Source organism: Triticum urartu, chromosome 3A (genome assembly GCF_056163025.1).
Source record: "Triticum urartu cultivar PI428250 chromosome 3A, HENAU_Tu73, whole genome shotgun sequence".
In the NCBI taxonomy this organism is placed as follows: domain Eukaryota; kingdom Viridiplantae; phylum Streptophyta; class Magnoliopsida; order Poales; family Poaceae; genus Triticum; species Triticum urartu.
This window is the reverse complement of record NC_141875.1, coordinates 576556953-576578571: the sequence shown is the minus strand read 5'-3', so window position 1 is coordinate 576578571 and position 21619 is coordinate 576556953. Positions and strand designations below refer to the sequence as shown.

Genomic DNA, 21619 nt, shown 5'->3' with positions numbered 1-21619 from the left:
CGGGCGTGTGGGCGAACTGCTAAACGCCCACACACCAGCACTTCCACATGTGAAAGAGACATGTGGGCGACCGAATAAATGCCCACGCACCAGCCCACTCCTACGTGGCATAAAAAACTGGCAAAATATACCAAGATTCATGCAAACTCAAACCGATATTGATCAATGTCTGTGTGCGAGATGTAAATGCCCACACGTGTGGGCATTAGTATTTTCAAAAAAAAACCTTGAGAAGGCAGGGTAAGAAAAAGATTGACCCGTTGACCAAGAGTACCACCTTAAACTGCCAATCCAATCCCTTGGGCTGCCAGTACCGTGCGGGCTCCAGCCCATCCGTCACGACTGAAGCAAATTTACGAGACGGCGACAGATAAGAAGATAGCGCCATTTTGTTCAGGTCCAGCCAGCCACGCGGCCACGCCTTCCTCCGCTGCGCCCGTCCTCGTCAAAAGAAACCGACAACCAGATTTTTTACAACGACAAATCCCAAATCCCCTTCCGCTTCGCTAATAACGGCGCCACCGGTATAGTTGCTGCCCGTCCCCTCGGTAGCGCCGCGCGGAAACCCTAGCTAGCCGGCCGGCGAGGCGATGTACCCGGCGGGGGCCATGGTGGCGGCCGCGGCGGCGCCGGCGCGCCAGGCGGCGTCGCGGGTCGACAAGGCCACCAGCCACCTGCTCATGGGCCCCGACTGGGCCGTCAACCTCGAAATCTGCGACATCATCAACGCCGACGTCTGGTGGGTGATCCCCTTCCGCCGCCTCCCCTTCCTGGAGCCCCTCTCTCTGTGCCTGTGTTTGTTTCTGTTCCTGCGTGCGGAATTATGTGCGGAGTTTTGATGATTTTGGGCTCAGGGCTTGAGCCTTCAGTGGGACATAGTGTTGGCTTGTTCAATCGCTCCCTGTTCTGGCAGAAATCGGGGTTAATTTTTGGTATTGCGATGAGAGGAGGCAATTTGGGCAAGGGGATCCAAGGCGAGCTTTAGCTTCTGGTGTGGATGTAATGGTCTAGTGGTGAATCGACCGCAGCTTAGCTTGAACGCTTAGCACGAAATCGTCCTTTGCCCTTTGTAAGCTGTTGCTAAGAGACCTTATTATGGTCATGAAGTGGGGGATAGCTTCTGAAGGGCCGTGGCCAAAGGCCAAAGCTAGAGGTAATAGAGCTTACTGCGTACATCTCACGGTGAATCATAATGATGAGGGGAACATGGCATGGGGGATTTGTGATTATGGTAAAGACTAAAGTGTTTCCAGAATTCATCATGCTAATTCTATCCGACTAACATTATAGTGATCATTATTAGTATGAAAAAGACCTCTGGGCCCCTATACCAATGGACAATCATGGTACAGACATAACCAGATTGAAGTATCACATTTGCTTAGAGGTGTACTATGCGGGCAGTGGAAGCGTACCTTGCATCTGCTTTTAGCACATTTATTCCTGTAAGAAATTTAACTGTAAACATATTTTGCACCTTTTTCACTTTTACTTATGCAACATGTGAACATTTGCATTCCATTGATAGTATTAATATTATACTTAAATAAATAGTGTTTTTTTGGGTCCAAGTAGCTGTCTGCCTACCATGCTAATTTGTAAACACATTAATCAGGCAAACAAAAGATGTGGTAAAGGCAGTGAAGAAGCGATTGCAACATAAGGATCCGAAAGTTCAATACTATGCTTTGACGGTATGTACTGCAATGATGCCATGTTGCGCTCTGTAAAATTTCTTTTTGGAACACCCATTTAGTTTGAATCTAATGCAAATGTTGTTACTTCTCATATGTTTGTTTTAGCTTCTGAGAGCATATCTTTTCTTTGCTACAAGATTTGAAGATACTGTTGGTCCTGCTCATATTAGTTACAATTTTTTTGCAGTTATTGGAGACGATGATGAAGAACTGTGGAGAATATGTTCAGTTTGAAGTCGCTGAACAGCATGTTCTGCAAGAAATGGTTAAAATAATCCAAAAGAAGGTTGTTTTTTTACTTCCCTCCTTGCCTTTTCTTGCGCTTATCCTTACCCAACACATAAAGTCTAATTCTGTAAGATGATTATTTTAGCCTCAATAGTTCTCAATGGCATTGTATCTGTCTTGTATGATTGTATACATTGAGAACATACTAAATAGTCTGTCACATTTAGAACCTCATGGGTACACTAATCCTTGTTCTTAGTCACTCCCTTTAGTGGGTTTTCACTGGTTCTCTTCTCGAGTAAGTAGCCTGAACTACTTTACCCAGGCATGGTTAATTGTTCAATATCCTACTTCCAATTCAAGTTCATGCAGTTATCAGAACCCTCCTATAACATACTCCCTCCGTCCCAAAACGCTCTTATATTATGGGGCGGAGGCAGTATTAAGGTTATGTCGACCGATTTCTGTGCAGCACTAAATAATATCTCGTTCACCATTTTCACTTACGCAATTTTTTTCTAGTTGAGTTAGCCATGATTGTTGTAGTACTCCCTCCGGTCCTTTTTACTCTGCATATAAGAATTGTCTGAAGTCAAATTTAGTAAAGTTTGACCATATTTTTATGAAAAATATATCAACATCTACAATACTAAAGTTACACAACATGTAAAGTAAATTCATGACGCATCTAATGATATTGATTTCGTATTGTGAATGTTGATATTTTTTTCTATAAACTTTACGAAGTTTGACTTTAGACAAATCTTATATGCGGAGTAAAAAGGACCGGAGGCTGGAGGGAGTGCGTTATCTCTGATCATTACCACAAAATGGTTGACAATTGCACTGTTTTCGTAGCATAACGCTATTTGTCTTGTGGAAGATCCATTGCCAGCTTGCGCTTGTGACTAAATTCTACAGTATTCTATTTTCTCTGATGATCGGAGATGCCAGTAATAAGATTACAATCTTTGCCTTTTCGAATTCCTTTCAGAATGATATGCAAGTAAGGGATAAGATATTATTACTTTTGGACTCCTGGCAAGAAGCATTTGGTGGACCTGGAGGTAAATACCGGCAGTATCACTGGGCATATCTTGAAGTAAAGGTAGGCAACTAATCCCCGTCTGTTCCCTAAAGAAGCAAAAATATATTTCCCTGTATTTGATTCCAGAATCATATCCTGTTGTCAGCATACATGGTCATGTGAGGCAACACCATTCTTTTTTTCATGGAAATTAATCCTTTCAAAGTAATCATCTAATTGTGAAATTTTGTTACAGCGGACAGGTGTAGTGTTTCCAAGACGTCCCATAGATGCCCCACCAATACTTACTCCTCCTGCAATACACAGTTCTCAAAACTATGGTTCACCCGGATATGCTGCAGGAAGTTTGAATGAGAGGATGTCCTCCGATGTTGATACTCTGAGGTGATGCCTATTTTTATCGTGCATTCGACTTCATTTGACTTGCTCAATTATCACCCAGTAACTCCATTTATATCATTATATATGTTCTCCCCTTTCCCTGTTACAGTTTAGGAGACTTGAATAATATTCGAAATGTGACGGAGTTACTGAATGATATGGTGTATGCTTTGAACCCATCAGATCCAGAGGTAGTAAAAAGCCATCTCATCTGAATTTTTGACTTGTGCCCATCTCTCATGAAATGATTGTATATATTTTTTAAGTTCATGCTGATGAATGGCCTCTTAAATTTCTTTTGAACCCAGGCCGTCAAAGATGAAATCATCACAGATCTCGTGAGCCAATGTCGCTCAAATCAGCAAAAGCTCATGCAGTTTGTCAGTTCGACAGGGTAAGTTATCAAAGTGTGTTCTGTAAATATTTGCTGTCCTTTTGTTTGTTGTACTAAAAATCTAAAATGACCTTGCATGTTTTTTTCTTCATATTCACTGTTAGGTGCACATCATGTATCTTGATACTGCAGTTAGCTTACAGTGATATTTGATATATTCATTTTACATTGTTTATTTAGGAACGAGCAGTTACTAAAGCAAGGTCTCGAAATAAATGATCGCCTACAAAATGTGCTTGCAAAATATGATGCCATCGCTTCTGGTACTCATTTGGCAGTTGAAGCTCCCGTGAGAGAGACAATTGAGTCTCCTAGGGAGGATCCACCAGCAAAACCATCTTCATCTCCTATTGAACAAAATGACGCTTCCAATGAAGAGGAGGACGAGTTCGCTCGGCTGGCTCAAAGGTATGTCCCATGCTATTGCTACTTGTACTTTCTTCACAAATATTAAGCTCCATGCTTTATTTGTCTGCAGAAAAAACAAATCTGTGATAAGTAGCGATGAGACATCATCAAGCACAAGCACTGTGGACCTTGCCCTCGTACCCATTGATCTGCCAAGCTCAGAATCGCCCCCTTCTGTTGCAAGCAATGCATTGGTTCCCCTTGATCCAGCTCCTGTCACTAGTAGTACTCAAACAAAAGAGCAGGATATGATTGACCTTCTAAGCCTCACTTTGTGCAGCCCTACTGATGAAACTTCTACAGATTCTTCAGCACAGAGTCAAAATGGTCTCCAGCAGCCTCCAGATGGGCAACAAAATCCTACTGGTGTGCCCCAATATCCTTCAACCAACCAGCCATACTCAGTAAACCAAGGATATACTCCACAGAATAGCAATTATGTTGCACCTTGGGCCCAAACTGGACCATATCCATCTCAAGCCCAGACCGGACCATATCCATCTCAAGCCCAAACCAGACCATATCCATCTCAAGCCCAAACCGGACCATATCCATCTCAAGCTCAAACTGGACCATATCCATCTCAAGCCCCAGCATACACATCCGGATATCCAGTGCCACCTTGGGCTACACCTCCAACTGCCAATTCTAATCCTTTCCTGTCGGCTGCTTACCAAGAACAACTGCCCTCGGCCGTCTCTGGTGCCCCAGCAACCACCTATGCAGCTCCCTCACCTTCATATAGCTCTCCTCCAGCCTCCCAGCCAATGCAACAGTACAGTTCTGTGGCCTCTCCAACAAGCAATGGTCTAACGATGCCTCAAGCTCCAAATGGGAATCATCAACCGAAGGATTCTTCAGCAGCGGCAAGCAAACCTTACTACATACTCGATAATTTGTTCAGTGATTTGATTGACTTGAAGAGCACCAGTGGTGGAAATAAGACGGGTACTAGTTTGGGTAGCTCAAATGGTGGCCAGCCTATGATTGGTGGAAAGAAATAAGTTTTCTCTAAATGGCACTAGTCTGTGGCTACTACTTGATTCAATGTACATTTGCTGTATATCTCTATTCCCTCTTCTACATGTTTGATTGCGTTGGTTAATTCAGTGGGTTCAGTTGCATAGAGTGAGCTAGAACATTGGTGATGTACATAAATGATTAATTGCATCGAGTGGATTGTTACTTGTTACGGACTTGCAACACGTAAAACATGCTGGAGTTTGGTTTCCCATGTCATGCATGTACCAATGACAGGTACCAACTGATCCTTTATCTGCGAAATTTGTGATCGTTCCTTTGTCACAGGGATCATCTGTCTCTTTAGTGTTTGCCTCAGAATCATCTCTCACTCCTTTGATCTTCTATGTATTGTTCTTAGTTCTTGCTGAGGTTTCTTAACCTTGATGTGGTTTGCCGTGGGTAATGTTATGTCAAATACTCAATTTGTCACAGGGATCACATGTCTCTTATACACGGTTGCAGGCCTGGAACCATTGGTTTGTTATATGCCAATAGGAAAAGAAAAAAAATGATTAGCGTTTAGGCTACGGGACCTGTTTTCTAATAGCAGCACAGTCGCCACAAAATCATTTTGGAGTGCACTCTAGAATATAACTCAGATTTCCTAAATCGCAGCCTCTAGATTACCCCATCTATCATTTTTGCTTGTACTCAAAATTTCTACTTCTATTCGTTGTTGATTGTTTTTGAGATAGCTTACCACACATTTCTACCTCTGTTTGGCACAGATTGAAAACCAAACTTTGGCCGGATCATCAAGAAACACTTGCACAACATTGTAAACTAGATAGTTCATTTTTATATGGCGGCAAAATTCATCGCTTATCGATTGTACATATATGCAGCAACTAGTCTAGTAGATAACTAAACTAGATGTCACGGGGAGAACCTTCCTGGATTATTTTTTTTTGCATGGTAATACATGTCTCATTCATATCACAAAGAACAAAGTGCAAGTCTTATAAAGACCGATATGACAAAACTGAAAAGATAGTAGAACATCTTTGAGCTTGACGCCAACGTCCGTCACTTGCCTCCGGCACCACCACAGCAACCACCGAAGAAAAGAATGACGAATCACCTCCTCACCCGAGCTCGACGCGGCTCCATCGATGACAAGCAACTTTGCGGACCTCCAAGGTGGCTCACCAAAAATGAAGCCCTTACCGTTGAACGAATCAGACCGGGGCAACACCCCGGACATGCCATCGAACTCCAGATCTGACCTCCCACCACGACTAAAACGCCGAAGGAGGAAACCATATCTGCCATCCACGAACCACGAGCTCAGCACATGCTCAGTCTTCCAAATGTCGTCGATGCAGACCATAATCTGCATCCGCTCCTGGACTACCTCCCAAGCTCCGCGTCGACACTGCAGCAAACGCCGTCGCAACAACGAAGCCTGAGGACACAGATCCACCACGAGGATGCCGCCGCCGCCACGCCATCCTTACTTGAACAGTTGGGTTTCCAAATCCATCCCCAACCATAGAACTGATGGCCTCGTCAGAGAAGGATTCGAAGAATCTTTATTCAGCATTGTCATCGTCGCCGTCGAAACAAAGACAATGAACAACCTAAAAACCTAGACTACGAGAGAGTAAAAGCGATCCACACGTGTGGATCCGGCGACCCCCCTCAGGACCGACGACCGAGGTCGCCAGCGGAGGGGAGCCGCCGAAGAGCGGCGTTGGAAGATCGGCCTCCCCTGGCGGCGGCTAGGGTCCCAGCCGCCAGGGACGAGAGGAAAACCTACACCGATGTGTCTGACCGTAGGAATTAGGGTACTTGCGCGGCGGGTTAACCTTCCTGGACTTGATAGTGAACAACAACCTTGGGAATAGTATTCTACTATTCTTCAATGTATATACCATGCCAATGTACGAGGACACGTTCGTAGATTTTGCCGGCGTTGGCTGCAGCCTTGGAGTCGCAAGCGTGGGTGTCTGCCTCCCATACCGGCGAGGCACCCTCCTTAGCCTCGAGGGTGATGGCATGTTCCTAGATGACACACTCCCTCTTGGCGTCCATCGTCGAACGATGTATAACTCCGTCCAACCCGTGTTCATGTCGAAGACTGGGGTAGGGCGGGCGGCATGGCAGGTGTCCTAAGCCTCCGTACAAGCGAGGGAGTCATGCTGGCTTTAGCGCGGCTACGACATGACGAGCAGCGTGACAGGTGTCTCAAGTCTCCCTACGGTGAGGGCGTGACATTGCCGCGACACCGGACGATCGTCTTGCAGGACTCCACAAGCACACATTGATCCTCAACCTTTACTCTAGCATCTCGATGTTGGACCATCTCGTTGGCAAAATCATGCTCCTTCTCAGCGGCGGCGTCATCCTCCTCAACATGCTCTCATTGCATTTCTTTTGTGGAGGCCGACGGAGGGCCACAACAACACTTCTCCAGATAGGGCTGCAGGGCAGCATTGCTTCGACGGAGGAAATGGTGCGAATGGGTGTGGGGAGGGGAGGAGTGGTGATATAGGCATCGACACTCGACTTTTCTTAAGCGCACAAAGGGAATGTATGCGGGTGGCAGGAAATCTCATGGGAAAGGGCAATGTGACGGGAAAAATGTGGCGGTAATGTGTGCGAAGAGGATGGAAACATAGAGGCTCCCATAAATGGGCATGTTTCCAGGAGGGGGGACTTACCTATGGGACTAGTAATGGTGGCGGGTTGGGTTTGGAGTACACTCTAAAACAACCTCCAACCTCCAAATATAGAGGTAGTTTTGGCGAAAGCCCGAACGTTGTATGTTAGATAAAACTAACCCGTACAATAAACTTCGTTACAAGAATAAGAAATTACATGTAAGCCCTTGAAGCAATCGGCACCATCTTCCTTCTGTATTCACCGGTGATGTGACGTGAGAAAAGCTCTTTGCTACCTCTGGGATTCTGTTCTTATCGGATCAGTTTTGTTGAAAACTAGGAGCTTGAAGAAGTAGCGGTCGGGAACTCGTCGATTTAGACCAAAAGATGTTGGCTATCACGATCAAGAAATATCGCCATCTTGGAGAAGCTGGTACCAAGGAGGGCCAGAATATAATCCCAACTCCGGCAAGACAGGAAGGGGCACAGACCTCGCGAGTTCCCCCACGGAGCCTCATCTGGCTAAGCTTCATCAGACAAAGAAGGAACCGGAGAACGAAAGTATGCCACGACATCATCCCCTCCATAGGGCGCCGCCGATCACCTAGACAAAACAAAGACAAAAGGACAAGATCAACCCTGACTGAAGCTCCACATGCCCTTCGTCGATGTCAAACAACAACATTGTAATGGGGACATGACCGGGAAATCTTATTCCTCATCGCTAATGGCGCCATCGCCTCACCACCGGCATCCAGACACTTAAACTTAACTCTAACTGAAGCTAGGGCTACCAGAGACATAGAGAGAACCTTAGACTGCGCCCCCCCCCCCTCACCTTGCTAGCGGCAAAAGGCACCTAGAAGCAAGGGGAACTGACGGCAACGGGGCCTTAGGAGGAAACCCTAGCGTTTCTTCTCAGGAGTTAGAGGCACGGCTGCGGCCGGTTCCGAAACTTTAGTTAGGGTTTGGTTTCCAAAATTTTGGAAGACGGGGGTGTGGACAGAGAATCTGCTAGAGTACATTTTGCCACTCTAGCCTTCATTTGGACTGTCATTATGGAGTAGTTCTGACGCTTTTTCGTTTAGAGAATATGTAAGGAAGTCAATAATAACATCTGGGTCCAGGCCAAATAATCATTGAATATTACCATTTCTGCTAGAAAATGTTTAAGAAAACGATGTATCATGCAAAAGCTCTTTAGGACGATTCTCTCATTTTCAAAAGAAAAACACAACCTGATAGTTTTTAGTTTTTCCATAGTTAATGCAATGATGCAATTCCTTGAAGGCACTTCTCTCTTGTGATTCGTCGAGCTTGTACGCGGTATTTCAGCCTCCATAAAACGAACGTTAGAATTGCAATCTACTTTGGTGCATGCACTCCCTAGAGTGCTAGTCATTAATGAGCAAATCCCTTTGCTTGAGATACTAGAAAAATTAAGCGAGTATCCTTCTTCGAAAATGGGATCGTGGACCCCTTGCCGTTTCTAAGCAACCCATAAATTACTTCTTTTAGGGGTATAAGGAACCCATAATAAATTACATTACAGAACTAATCCTGCTACCAAATTCAATTTCAACAGCTAAATCCCCTCTCCTCATACGCGAGCCTTCACCACAATCTAAATAAATACACGGGCAACCACATCGAAATCTACCCATTTTGATATCCCCTACCCAAACTTTTTAACGGTAAAATACAGAGAGATCACAATGAGCCCCGGGTGCACCTGGGGCGCGCTGCTCCTCGCCGCGCTCCTCCTGCAACCCGCGCTCTCGTCGCCGGATTTCCGTGTCGGCGCCCGGTTCGCCGTGCGCCTGCCCGCGGCCTACCAGCCGGGCTTCGCCGAGCGGACCACGGTGCTCGAGGCGGCCGGGAAGCGGCAGCCCCGCTTCGCCGCCGCCGTGAGCGTGGAGGCCGGCACGGGGGGAGGGTACCTGTGCTCTCTCGTCGTCCTGCTGGCCAACGTCACGGTCTGGGCTTCGGATCGCTCCGACCAGGAGTTCGCGGCGCGGGCTGTCTGCCAGCTCGAGCTCACGGAGGACGGGCAGCTGCGGCTGACGGACGGCGCCAGGGCCGTCGTGTGGTGGTCCGGCACGGCCGGGCAGGGTGCCAAGGTGATACCCCGTCTCTTCTTTCCATCGTTCTCCATCATTAGTTTAATCGAGTCTAGACTTCTAGCTAGCGTGGTTTTTTGAATTGTTACGCCGAAATTTCCGATTTCTTAGTGCTAAATGCTAACACGATCGGAAATTTAAAATATGGACATTCCTAATGGCTAATGCATCGGGGTATAAGCAGTGCTTATTCATGTTGAAGATGGAACTGTGCATCGGCATTCGGCAATAGGAATCATCCGGGGATACGTGTCTGTCCACATATGTGCCTCGAAGAACCCATGGCATAAGTCTGTGAATCCAGAACCGCCAGGCAATATGAACTAGAAACCAGATTTTACATGCTCTCCAGATTCTAACTAGCACTCGGGGCCAATACACTTTTCGGATATGTTCGCTATCAAAGGCAATTATAAATACATTTTTTGAGGGGCAATTGTAAGTACATGTTCTATTTCATAAGGCACGAAACCATAACGGATATGATCTATGCTATACGAGTATTTTGAAAAAAGCGCGGGAAATGCCGACGTAGAAAGAAATCTTTAAATTTGTTGGGCTGAAATAGAAAAAACCTTATTCAAAAGAAAAATGAGGCTTCAATAACTACCAGGCATATATATAAATTCTATTATAGCATTAATGGGTTTCATTGATATATAAATGATAATAAAATCCCTATCATTCATTGTCCTGTAGAATGAGTCCCCTCTTAAGCTATCTGAATGTTCAAATCTTGAGTTCTTTTGAGATGCTCCTAAACTGGTATGAGTCCTTCGTTTTCTATGGTCCACTGGCTCATATTAGTATTAATTCCCTCTTGGGAGATCAGATGCTATCAAAATATCATGTATGGTTAATATGGACTTTGCTCTACAAATAAGAAAGTAAATTAGAACGTATCTAAAGCACAAAAATAAATAAGGAAAGTATACAAATACACATTAAATGATATTATTTCTAATATTAATTATTGAAGTAATTTAGACATATTATGCTTATACCGGTTGTCACACGTATATATACATATATGACATATGCATACCTTAAGTACAAAACATAAAATTTACATATTCATAGATTCCTAAAATATTTGATTTTGGATATTTCTATGAAAAATGCCTAAGTATATCTCTTGCACAAACCTGTCATGTGGTGAAAGAAAAATATGTATGCATGAATAACACATACTAGCATATAGGAAGGAGTGGGCACTAAATCTGTCAAAACATATATTTTCAATCAGTTACACTTTGCCATGTTAATAAAGAACATATCATGTGCTCCCGGTACTCCAAAGCCAAAAATCACTCCATTAAAGTTGTGAAAAAAAGTCTGAATGTATTAGTACATATATAGATCATGAATCTACCATGACACAAAATTTTAAATTTCAGTATGATAGAGCTCGAGAAACGAATAGAAAAGTTCGAGGGTGATAGTAGCAATGGACTAATTAAATTCATAAACCCAATTTGTATTTGCTATATACATTGGGCATTTTAACCTCACTATTGTGATTTTGGGAGAACCAGAGTACCGCAAGGCTGGGAAGTGGGAACACATGAATGCCCAAAACAAATAAAAGGCCCCGGGCCTGGGCTCCTGACGAAACGTTTTTGTTTACGTAGCCAAATTTGTCTGAAGAAAAAACTAAGCCAAATTTACCCCTGGTACCGAATTCTCCTCGCAAAAAAAAAACTCCTCTTCTCCTCATGCTTTTTTTTTTTTTATTTTCTGATTTACTCTTGCGGCACGTGCACAGGCTCTGCGCTTGGATTCCAAAACCGGCAACCTCCGTCTCCTGGACGACAAGAAGCATACGGTATGGCAAAGCTTCGACAAGCCCACGGGCAAACTCCTGCCGGGCCAGTGGCTCCGGGTGCCCTCGTACTTCACCGTGTCCCCGGCGAAGAATTCCTCGCCATTCTACAGCCTCGAGCTCGACAGCGACAAGATCGCCGCCTACATCTACTTCGGGGAGCGAAAGTACTCCTACTGGGAGCTGGTCCCCAGCACCAGCAACCAGGCCATGGCGTTCGCGGGAATGGACGAGTCGGGGCTGACGATGTACGACGGGCGGCGGCGACCCTTCGCGAAGATCTCTCCGGCGGTGAACAAAGGGCCAGTCAGGTTCCTGGCGCTGGGAGACGACGGCAGCCTGGGGCTCTACGCCTACGACAGCCGTCACGGGAGCTTCACGCCCTCGTACGAGGCGCTCGCGTTCTGCGACCTCCCCCTCGCCTGCGGCGTCCTCGGCGTCTGCTCCCTCTCCGGGAGCTGCCGCGACTTCGCCGCGCGCGGCGTCCGGCCGGCGCAGGGCGGCACCCTCTGCAACGCGACGGCGACCGGCTCCGACGCCCTCCACGACATGGTGGAGGTGAGGGGCGTCACCACCGTTCTCAGGGCCGACTCGCCGCTCACCAACGTGACGGTGCAGCAGTGCGCGGACCAGTGCCTGCGCGACTGCTCGTGCGCCGCCGCGCTCCACGTGAAGGACGACGCCCTCGGCGGCAGCGGCGTCTGCTCCCACTACGAGCTGACGGCCGGGGCGAGGGAGGTGATCGGCGGAGGCGACGGCCAGTGGCACAGCTACTGGGTGAAGGTTCTCAAGGGGAGCAAGAGCAACTGTCGGGAAGACGAAGAGGATTACAATGCCAAAAACGAGGCGCTCACCAAGATCATGATCATCTTCGGCGTAGTGGATGTGATCGGCCTGCTCTTGTTTGGCGGGCTCTGCGCGTACTTCATCTGCCTTCGTGGGCGCGCCGCCGACGAGCATGCCTGTGAAGAAGATGGGGAAGCAGCAGGCCGCGACAGAGGAGCTGTACAAGACTCATAGAAGCTGATGGATGAAATCAACTGTGGTACAAATATCATAGGGAAAAAAAAACTTGGGCGTCAGCTAAGCTGAGCGCGCAACCATACCTCTAATTCTAGCTCAGCACTTCATAGCTGGAGAACCTCCGAGACTCGAAAATTCGAACCCATTGATAATTTGAAAACTTTGGACTTGAAAATTATTATCTTTTTTGTTGAAAATCAAAACCTTAACTCGATATTTTGGCCATGTGTAACTTCCAAGCACTTTGAAATTAACAACGCTCCTTCCGTTCCACAAAGTAGTGCATAGTAGGTTTTCCGAAAGTCAAACATGTCTATGTTTGATCGAGTTTTTAGAATGAACTATCAGTATCTATCAGTAAGAAGTACAATTCATGATGAATTTAATGATACTAATTTTGTATTGTAGGTACATATTTTTTTCACAAGACTTTGGATCTACACATGAAAAAAGTGGGTTGTTTTATCTCATATTTGATATTAGTGAAATAAGTTTTGACCTTAGTTTAGGGATTTTCAACTTTAATTTTTTATCATTTGTTTTGCTCGAGGTCGCTCTGTATTGCTTCTGCTGTCTATACCATATTGTTGCAACACCACATATTCAATATATATCGATGCTATGTGGTATGTTTGGTTTGAGCCCAACTTTAGCATTTTGGGGAGGGTTTTGCTTGCCCGTTATTCGGCCACTATTGGAAGAAATAAGAGTGGAAAATTTAGTATGGGCATACCAAAACTTCGCCAAAGTATCTAAACAAAAGGACCAAAATTTGGGGTATGACCAAAAAAATGGTAAATTAATTTGGAAACCAACAAAACATATTCGTCTTTCCTTTCTTGACAAGTAATGATCTTAGATTATTACTCAAGTAGTGTTGGAAATATATTTACCGCATTGCGGTTTTCTAATCAATACATGTGGGTGTGCTTCCTGACAAAATGGACACTATCAGCAAACTCCTTTATTGAGTGTATCTTTCTATTTACGCTCCTTTCTCCAATACGGAATCACTAGGGGTTGCCCCTGTGCGCAGGTAAAAGTCTTGTCGGCGCGGGGGGGGGGGGGGGGGGGTGACTTCTTTTTTTGTCAGGATGCGAGCAAGGTGTGGGCCCCAACACGTGGCATCCCCGTTCTCTCTCTCACGCACACATTTTCCCTTTTTGACTGTTGGCGGCCCACGGCCATGTGTCTTTGTTCTCAATTTCACCCCATTGAAAAGCTCCATAATTTCCGAAAGTTCAAATTCTTTCGACGGTTTCATATTCTGAAAACTGGACCACGATTTTCAGGAAACGAAACTTTAAATTCCGAAAGTAGCAACACAAGAAATTTCCCGAAATAGAAATCACCAAATATCGAAGAATTTTGGCAGGAAGCCACCAAATATGCAGAGTTCTGGTAGGAAGAGGCCCAGCAAGGAAAGAATAAAGCCCACTCTGCTATGACCAACCCGAGTCAAAAACAAATGGCCCAGACCACATATTCAATTGGGCCGACGAGAGGTTTTACGGCGCGCCGTGTCACTGACAACTGGTCCCTACGACTTGCGATCAGCGCAAGTAATTCGAAGCGAACTTGCCGGAGGGGAGCGGACTTCTCGGTCTGCCGTTGCCCACCGGCAGCCGGGAGAGGGCTTCTTCACCTCCTCGCCGTCACGGCAGCGGCCGAGCGGCGTTCAATCCTCCTTCTCCTTGTCCGCAGGCGAGGTCTCGGCGCCGCGCCACCTTCGATACGTCTTTGCGCCCTCAGTTACACGTTTCACCCCTGAGTTCCTCTCAGCTTTCACCCCTGAATTCGCTTGGTCTCACTCTGCGGTTCAACTATCGCGTCCTCCCACTTGCTGAAGTTCACTTGGATTTCGAGACACGCCAAGGACTCGTCCTCTGTTTTCCCATGGCGGACGAGAGACGGGGACGCTGCATCGACAGTGCAGCTCCTCCAAGAAACTACGACATTCAGAAGATAAACGCCACGTCCAGTAAGACTTGCTTCAAGGACACAAGAAGTGAACGAGGAAATTCTCGAGGACGGCAGCCGAGTCGCCTCGGAGAATGGGCACCGCCAAAATAGTTGAGTGAGGGACTCTGAATCATGAATCATGACGAGAGTTATCATGAGCAAATAAGTGGTGTAGTCTTGAGTCTTGACTGGACCTTTGACATGTGTCACGTAGAAAACGCAATCCCTTTTTGCGAACTTACATGGATTGACTATCTGAACTGAACTGCCTTGGAGCTTTAGATTTCACACACCTAACCGGCTTCTCAAAGCTGGACATGTGGTATCTTCACGCCAGCAGAATGTAGATGGTAGGTTGGTTAGGCCTGCATTCATCCCTTTTGAACCAGTTGATCATCATCCTACCAATCTTCCCACTCGTCCGACCGAAACTCTGAATTCTGAATGTTGAGCTATGGACTACATCACTTTGGCATAAGGGCTGCACATGGATACTTTTTTGAAATTCAACCGAAAGGATTGCGACATGGCGGTTCAGACGACGGAGCAACCGAATATGCAGCCTCTTTTCGAGTCCTGCCATGTGGCTTGTCCTCTCATGTTCTGACGGCGTTTTCATGTATTATTACCGGATGAGATCAGCATTTGCTCAGGGTGATCTCACATTCGTGTACATGATTATTTGTTGCTCTGAGCCTGAACCTGAACCTGAACCTGAACCTGAAGGCTGAATGAATGTGATTCGCGTGCCAACCGTGGCCTCTGGATATCTCGGAAATCAAGCGTGTTGGACATGAGTATACGTTTCCATCTGTTCGTCCAGTCCAACACGATGCCACCCATCATCGTGCATCTAGTCGAACGAACGAAAACGGCAGTTCAGTCAGTCCCAGCTCCAAGTCCTGTCTGAATGCAGAACGAGATGGAATTCCATTCCTTTCCATTTGTTAGGCCTCAGGTATGGTCAGACTGCACTCCGTACAGGTACAGGAGAGGAGAGGAGCAGCTAGCCCGCCTCCCAGATACCGGCGGCCACCGTATGCCGTGATGTCACCGTTACGCCGTGGGAACGGCGATTAATGGCGGGATCCGTCTTCACGTTGAAGCCGGTCCAATCCAAGGCATGGGTGCGAGTGCCAGATTCATTCAGACCGCCGGCGAGACAGACATGGCTGGGAGCATGTACACGCCTCGCCCCTACGGGCCTGACATCACCTCTGTTGCCTGCAGGTCATGGCGGGTTCATTTTAATGGCGCCAAGGCGGGACGACAGTAACCGCGGCTGCGAGCGTGGCCGGAGACGCCGAGATTTAACCGTACCTGCGGGGGGGTGATGGGAACGCGGCATTACTGCGCCATGGAAACCGTGGCGATGTTTCTCAGGCGGGTGAAAGTGGCCGCCCGGCCTGAGGGTGACCGCCGGGGGACAAGGCGCCACGGACTCCCGGAGGTTCAGTGCATTTGAAAACGGGGCTGAGGTCGATCCGAGTGGCGGGAAACGCCTTCACGTCGACGCCCGGCTGAATCTCCAAGATGGCAAGAGCCCGTCCGCCGTCGCCCTCCCATATCTCGGACGAAACTGAACCCCACTCGTCGTCGAATACGATCGTACGAATTCGTCCATACCATACATACGTGATACGCGTCCCGTTCGGCTCCGGCTTCCGATTCAAACTAGGCAGGTATTGTGGTATATATGTACTGTATATGCGTCGGGCCAGGAAGGAAGAAGCCAAGCCGCAATCTTGGGAGCTTCCAAGTTCCGCCGACGCCGCAGATCGCGGAGATCGATCTCGGCTCTCGGCGATCGTCGTGTTTGGTTTCGCTTCGGCGTCCGGGGACGGCCAGATTCATCGCCGTGACGTCTATGAGAGCTGGCTGGCCAAATGAGTTGTGAACCCTGCAGTCTCCCTGTCGTCGTGGCTGCCGGGTAAACCGTAACCAGCTCGGGGTAACCATGGCCAGGAGCTCGATCCTGCCATAGGTCATCCGCCATTAATTTCTGGCTAGCTAGACAGCTCAGGCTGGTCAGCTTGGAGCAGCAGCGGCCACCAGGTGTCTCGCCGCGGCAGCACCGAGCAAACTTGGAAGCAACCGGCTGCGGTCTGAATTCTGAGTCCTGAGCTCGACCGGATCGGCGTGACAGTTACACCTCGGCCCTGGCACTGCTGGCCTAACTGTGTCCGGCCCGTATACTGGCTGACGGAGAAGCCACATAGCTGAGGCAGCAGCTCGCGGCCACGTCGGAAGCGGGCCCTTAATTGCCGGTGATTTACAGCCACAACCATCCGACTTGGACGAGGAGTCGCCGGTTGGTTTACCACCGGCGGTGCATAAATACCCAGCGGCCACGGGCCATAATTATTATCAGAGCTCCAGTGCCTCCAACACCACCACCACCACCCCGGAGCCCGGACGGAGCACGTACAGCTCTCCCCTCCCCGGCGATGTCGTCGCCTTCCTCGGCCCACTGGCTGAGCCTCGTCGGGACCATCTGGCTGCAGACCATCAACGGCCCCAACTCCGACTTCCCCGTCTACTCGTCGCAGCTCAAGGAGCTCAAGGGCATCTCCCAGGTGCAGCTCAACTTCCTCGCCTTCGCCTCCGACGCCGGCAAGCTCTTCGGCTGGTTCTCCGGGGTCGCCGCGCTCTACGTGCCGCTCCCGCTCGTCGCCTTCGTCGGCGCCTCGTTCGGCCTCGTCGGCTATGGCGTGCAGTACCTCTTCCTCGACAGCCCCGCGCTCAAGTGCTGGCACCTGTTCCTGCTCACCGCCCTCGCCGGGAACGGCATCTGCTGGATCAACACCGTCTGCTACCTCCTCTGCATCAAGAACTTCGCGTCCAGGAGCCGCGTCGCCGTCAGCCTCGCCACCAGCTACCTCGGCCTCAGCGCCAAGGTGTACACCAGCCTGGCCGAGACCATGCCCCGCCTCGCCGACTCCAAGGCCAAGACGTACCTCCTCCTCAATGCCATGGTGCCGATGATCGTCACCGTGTTCGTGGCGCCGGCCCTCAGGCTGTTCGACCTCAAGAGCGACTCCATGGCGAGCACGGACACGGCATTCCTCGTCATGTTCGCCATCACGCTCGCCACGGGCGCGTGCGCCGTGGTCGGCAGCATCGGCTCCACGGCCAGCGGGCTGTCGTCCAGGGAGCACATGGTGAGCCTCAGCGTGCTTCTGGCCGTGCCCATGCTCATCCCGGCGGCCCTCAAGATCCGCGAGAGCATGAACAAGATCTGGGAGGCCAAGCGCGAGAACAGGATCCACGATCTCGGCACCGACGACGCCGTGGTCGTCATCGAGGTGATGGACCTCGAGACCAAGGAGGAGGAGATCGTCGTGGCGGAGGAGAATCCACAGGAGGAGATCGGAGGCCTCCAGCTGCTCAAGAAGCCGGACTTCTGGCTCTACTTCTTCAGCTACATGTTCAGCGGCACCCTGGGCCTGGTCTTCCTCAACAATCTGGGGCAGATTGCCGAGTCGCGAGGTCTCGGCCAGACTTCCACTCTGGTCTCCCTGTCGTCTTCCTTCGGCTTCTTCGGTCGCCTCCTCCCGTCCTTCATGGACTACTACTCTGCAAAGTAAGCACTTCACCATTCTTTCCACACACACATGCATGATTAGATTAATGCTTATTTTCGTCTGATTGGGCCCTTGGGATCTTCTTGGAGTCTCCCTCCAGGATTCATGGGGGTCCTTTTAAATGGGAAACTTGTAACTATCAACAACTTCTAGTTCTAGAGTCGAATCTTCTCTGCTTTTGTCCATGCAATTTGTTACTTGTTTCCAGAAACAGCAGCTAACTGAATCTGTTGGTTTGTGGTGCAGAAGCGGGCACAGCATATCGCGGACGGGGTCCATGGCGTCGCTGATGGCGCCCATGGCGTGCGCCTTCTTCCTGCTGCTCAACCCGGGCAGCGTCTTCCTGTACGCGAGCACGGCCATCATCGGCACCTGCACGGGGGCCATCACGTCGGTGGCGGTGTCGGCGACGAGCGAGCTGTTCGGCGCCAAGAACTTCGGCGTCAACCACAACGTCCTCGTGTCCAACATCCCCGTCGGCTCGCTCTGCTTCGGCTACTTCTCGGCGTTCCTGTACCAGAGGGAGGCCGGCGCGCGGGGCGCCGCCACCTGCGCCGGCGCCAGCTGCTACCAGGCCACCTTCGCCATCTGGGGCGCCACCTGCGTCGTCGGCACGCTGCTCTGCGTCGTGCTCTACGTCCGGTCGCGCAGCTTCGCCGGCAGGCTGCCGGTGAGGTTACAGTGGCTGTCGCGCGTAGCTAACTTCCTAGGCGCCCGTCAGAAGGCTTGACCCTTGACGGCGGCGGCCATGGCGGGTGATTTGATTAACTTAGGAGACACGAAGCATCGGTCTGCCGCGATGCGATCGATGTAGCTTTTTGTTTTCTTCTTTTTCATGGCTTTTCTCTTCTTGACTGATCGATCCCACGGAGGGGATGCGTACACAGATCAAGCTGGACTGAGTAGATATTGTGCAGGTTGATCATCACCTTTTCGCTGCAGATATATATGCATATAAAGAGTGATTGAGGAAAAGCAGATTTTTCCTTTTTCTCTTCAAGTATATAATGCTTCTTCATTTCCTTTTATTTTTTTCATGTTTTGGTGGCAGCATGTAGGAGTATCAACGTTGGGATGTTGATGAGTAGTGTACGTACCTGGAGCTGCAATTAACAATTAGTGCATGAAAGCAACAAGGGATGCCCTGTTTAGACTTTTATATGCTTGATTAATTACGAAAGTGGAATTCTACTAATTGATTGTGTAGTTTCGTGAGGTAGGCAGCTAGAGTTAGCTAGCTATACGTGTAGAGAAAAATCTGTTGGGCACATCCGTACATGTACGAGCGATGGAGTGAAAGCTTATAGTGGACCTTCCAAATTACAATAATTGTTCATAACATTTCGCAAAGTATGTGTCCGTAAGTCAGCACGAAAGGTGTCAATCTGCGAAGATCAAGGAAAACTCACCACGCCGTATTCTTGTGATGTTATCACATGATTTTATAAACAAATCAAACTGTAGAAAAATGGTGACGAGGGAGGCTCCGTAGATCACGAAAATTAACGAAAATTCTAGACTTGATGGCTCGAGTGACAGTGTAACCCGCCTTTCAGGATCTTGTCTTGACCATGTAGCATGGCACACAGTAGGGTTCCCATCTACTAGCTTCTTTATTTACGTCGACTCGTCCCTTCCGACAATAGCACCACTGGCATGCGTCCAATCCGCATCACCAATAAACAGGAACTGAGCATGGCACCACTGACATTTTACTATCTATACTACACGCACGAAGGTCGGACATGCGATGCATGTGAGGCAGCGGCCGCCATTAAAGGATGTTCAAGGCTTCAAGCTGGTAGGTCGATCGGCCCAGCACCGGCCTCGCTCGTGGTCCTCTCACATGCTGTTCGACTTGGATCGATAGCGTTGCAATGCAATGATAAACGCAAAGTTCAGTTCCATCCTCCTTCCCCGTGTACTTGCATGGATGGGCCGATGCCCATTTATTCGCCGAAAGATTGCAGAGCCATCAGCCCTGCCACCCCTGCCGGATGTCATGCTAGCTCTATTTCTCCAATCTTTCAGCTGGTGAGCTGATGTGCATTTATGCGTCTATGTGGTTGGCTCGTGCACACCGGTGAGGATGCTGCGGCGCAGCGGCTGCCTCCCCCACGCCGTCGGTGCATGCGGTGATGTCCAGCGCGCGCCCGATGGATAGGTCGCTTGTCTTCAGCCTGGGGTTGGACTCGCTTGGAAACTGACATGACGTTATATCTATGGGCTTGAATCTTGTCACGCTTAACGGACAGCGCACAACGCATGACTTGAACGGACAACGCACAATGCATGACTGATCGATCCATGGCGCACTGGAGCTACCCAGCTAACGAACACGCTGCCTCAAATCGAGCCCAAATCTCGCGCTCTGTGGCTGCTACAGTATATATTGTTGCCGCGCCCTCGCCCGGGGAGGAGGAGTGAATGAGGGACGATGCTTGGCGCGGTGCAGTGCAGTTATGGTGGTTGATGGCGGATGGTAATGGCGGCGGTTGTTGAGGAGGCAGAGCCACGCGAGATGGCCATGACATGTGTCCTGTGCGCGCACATGGCTGGCACCAAGGCAGGCTGCCCGCGAGCGCGGCAAAAAGGAGCCCAGGGTTGGAGACGAAGGCGGAAGTGCGCGCTCTTTTCGGTCCATTTGTAAACGGAGCGATTTGGTGTGCTGCTGCTAGTTAAGTTAGTTGGACATGCTAGTTTGTGGACGCCATGATGATTACGGTCGTGCGTCTCTTGTAGTAATCTTGCTGCTGCTTGCCATTGCTAGTGGTCGGGTCAGATTCGGTAATGCTGCTGCTGAAAGCGTGCCGTCAGCGGGCGGAAAATATCTGAGGAGTGGGTGTCACCCTGGCGTGCCGATGTACCCTAGCGCTCATTTTGATTTTTTTTGAGAGACTTCCAATCTAATCATAGTACGTCATGACAATACATAGAACATCAGAGGTAACACAAAATACAACTCGCAAAGCACACCGTTGTCATCGCCCCTCCTCGCCGGAGCTATGCAAACCTTATTGTAACAGACAGTCAGGAAGTCGTCATGCCAAGATCCCATAGACGCACCAAAACAACAATCATCGGCTTCATTGCCAATGGAAAGAGACCCAAATATATCTCCACACATCGTCTGAGAACGCTAAAAGCACCATCAAGGCAAAAATCAGACGTGGGAGACATTACTCCTTCAGAAGGACAACGCCGTCGTCAGCCAACCCAACCAAAACGATGAATATACCAAGAACAAGAGCGGCGCCCTCCCGCTGACGGGGGGCATGGTCCTCCACACATCCATGGCCTAAATGCCATCAGAGGCAGGGCGGACC

The 21619-nt window shown here is 48.9% G+C and overlaps 3 protein-coding genes across 4 annotated transcripts; all 3 read left to right on the top strand.

The window, feature by feature from the left end:
- Window positions 1-435: 435 nt before the first annotated feature.
- LOC147980593 (TOM1-like protein 6) lies at window positions 436-5388 on the top strand. 2 transcript variants are annotated; one of them, XM_087513399.1, is made up of 9 exons: window positions 436-739; window positions 1616-1694; window positions 1885-1983; window positions 2920-3033; window positions 3209-3357; window positions 3464-3545; window positions 3663-3748; window positions 3929-4156; window positions 4227-5388. In XM_087513399.1, the coding sequence occupies exons 1-9, from the start codon at window positions 591-593 to the stop codon at window positions 5158-5160; spliced, it is 1920 nt and encodes a 639-aa protein (XP_087369525.1). In that variant the 5' UTR covers window positions 436-590; the 3' UTR covers window positions 5161-5388. The 2 variants fall into 2 exon arrangements, with proteins under 2 accessions (XP_087369525.1, XP_087369526.1); XM_087513400.1 differs by lacking the exon at window positions 1616-1694 and having other exon boundaries at window positions 448-739.
- A 4078-nt stretch (window positions 5389-9466) lies between these two features.
- Window positions 9467-12903, top strand: LOC147980592 (D-mannose binding lectin protein with Apple-like carbohydrate-binding domain-containing protein). Its single transcript, XM_087516920.1, has 2 exons — window positions 9467-9902; window positions 11668-12903. Exons 1-2 carry the CDS (start codon window positions 9498-9500, stop codon window positions 12742-12744), a joined length of 1482 nt encoding a protein of 493 aa, XP_087373046.1. The 5' UTR covers window positions 9467-9497; the 3' UTR covers window positions 12745-12903.
- A 4160-nt stretch (window positions 12904-17063) lies between these two features.
- Window positions 17064-19286, top strand: LOC125528138 (protein NUCLEAR FUSION DEFECTIVE 4). Its single transcript, XM_048692645.2, has 2 exons — window positions 17064-18292; window positions 18540-19286. The coding sequence occupies exons 1-2, from the start codon at window positions 17157-17159 to the stop codon at window positions 19021-19023; spliced, it is 1620 nt and encodes a 539-aa protein (XP_048548602.2). The 5' UTR covers window positions 17064-17156; the 3' UTR covers window positions 19024-19286.
- Window positions 19287-21619: the final 2333 nt, after the last annotated feature.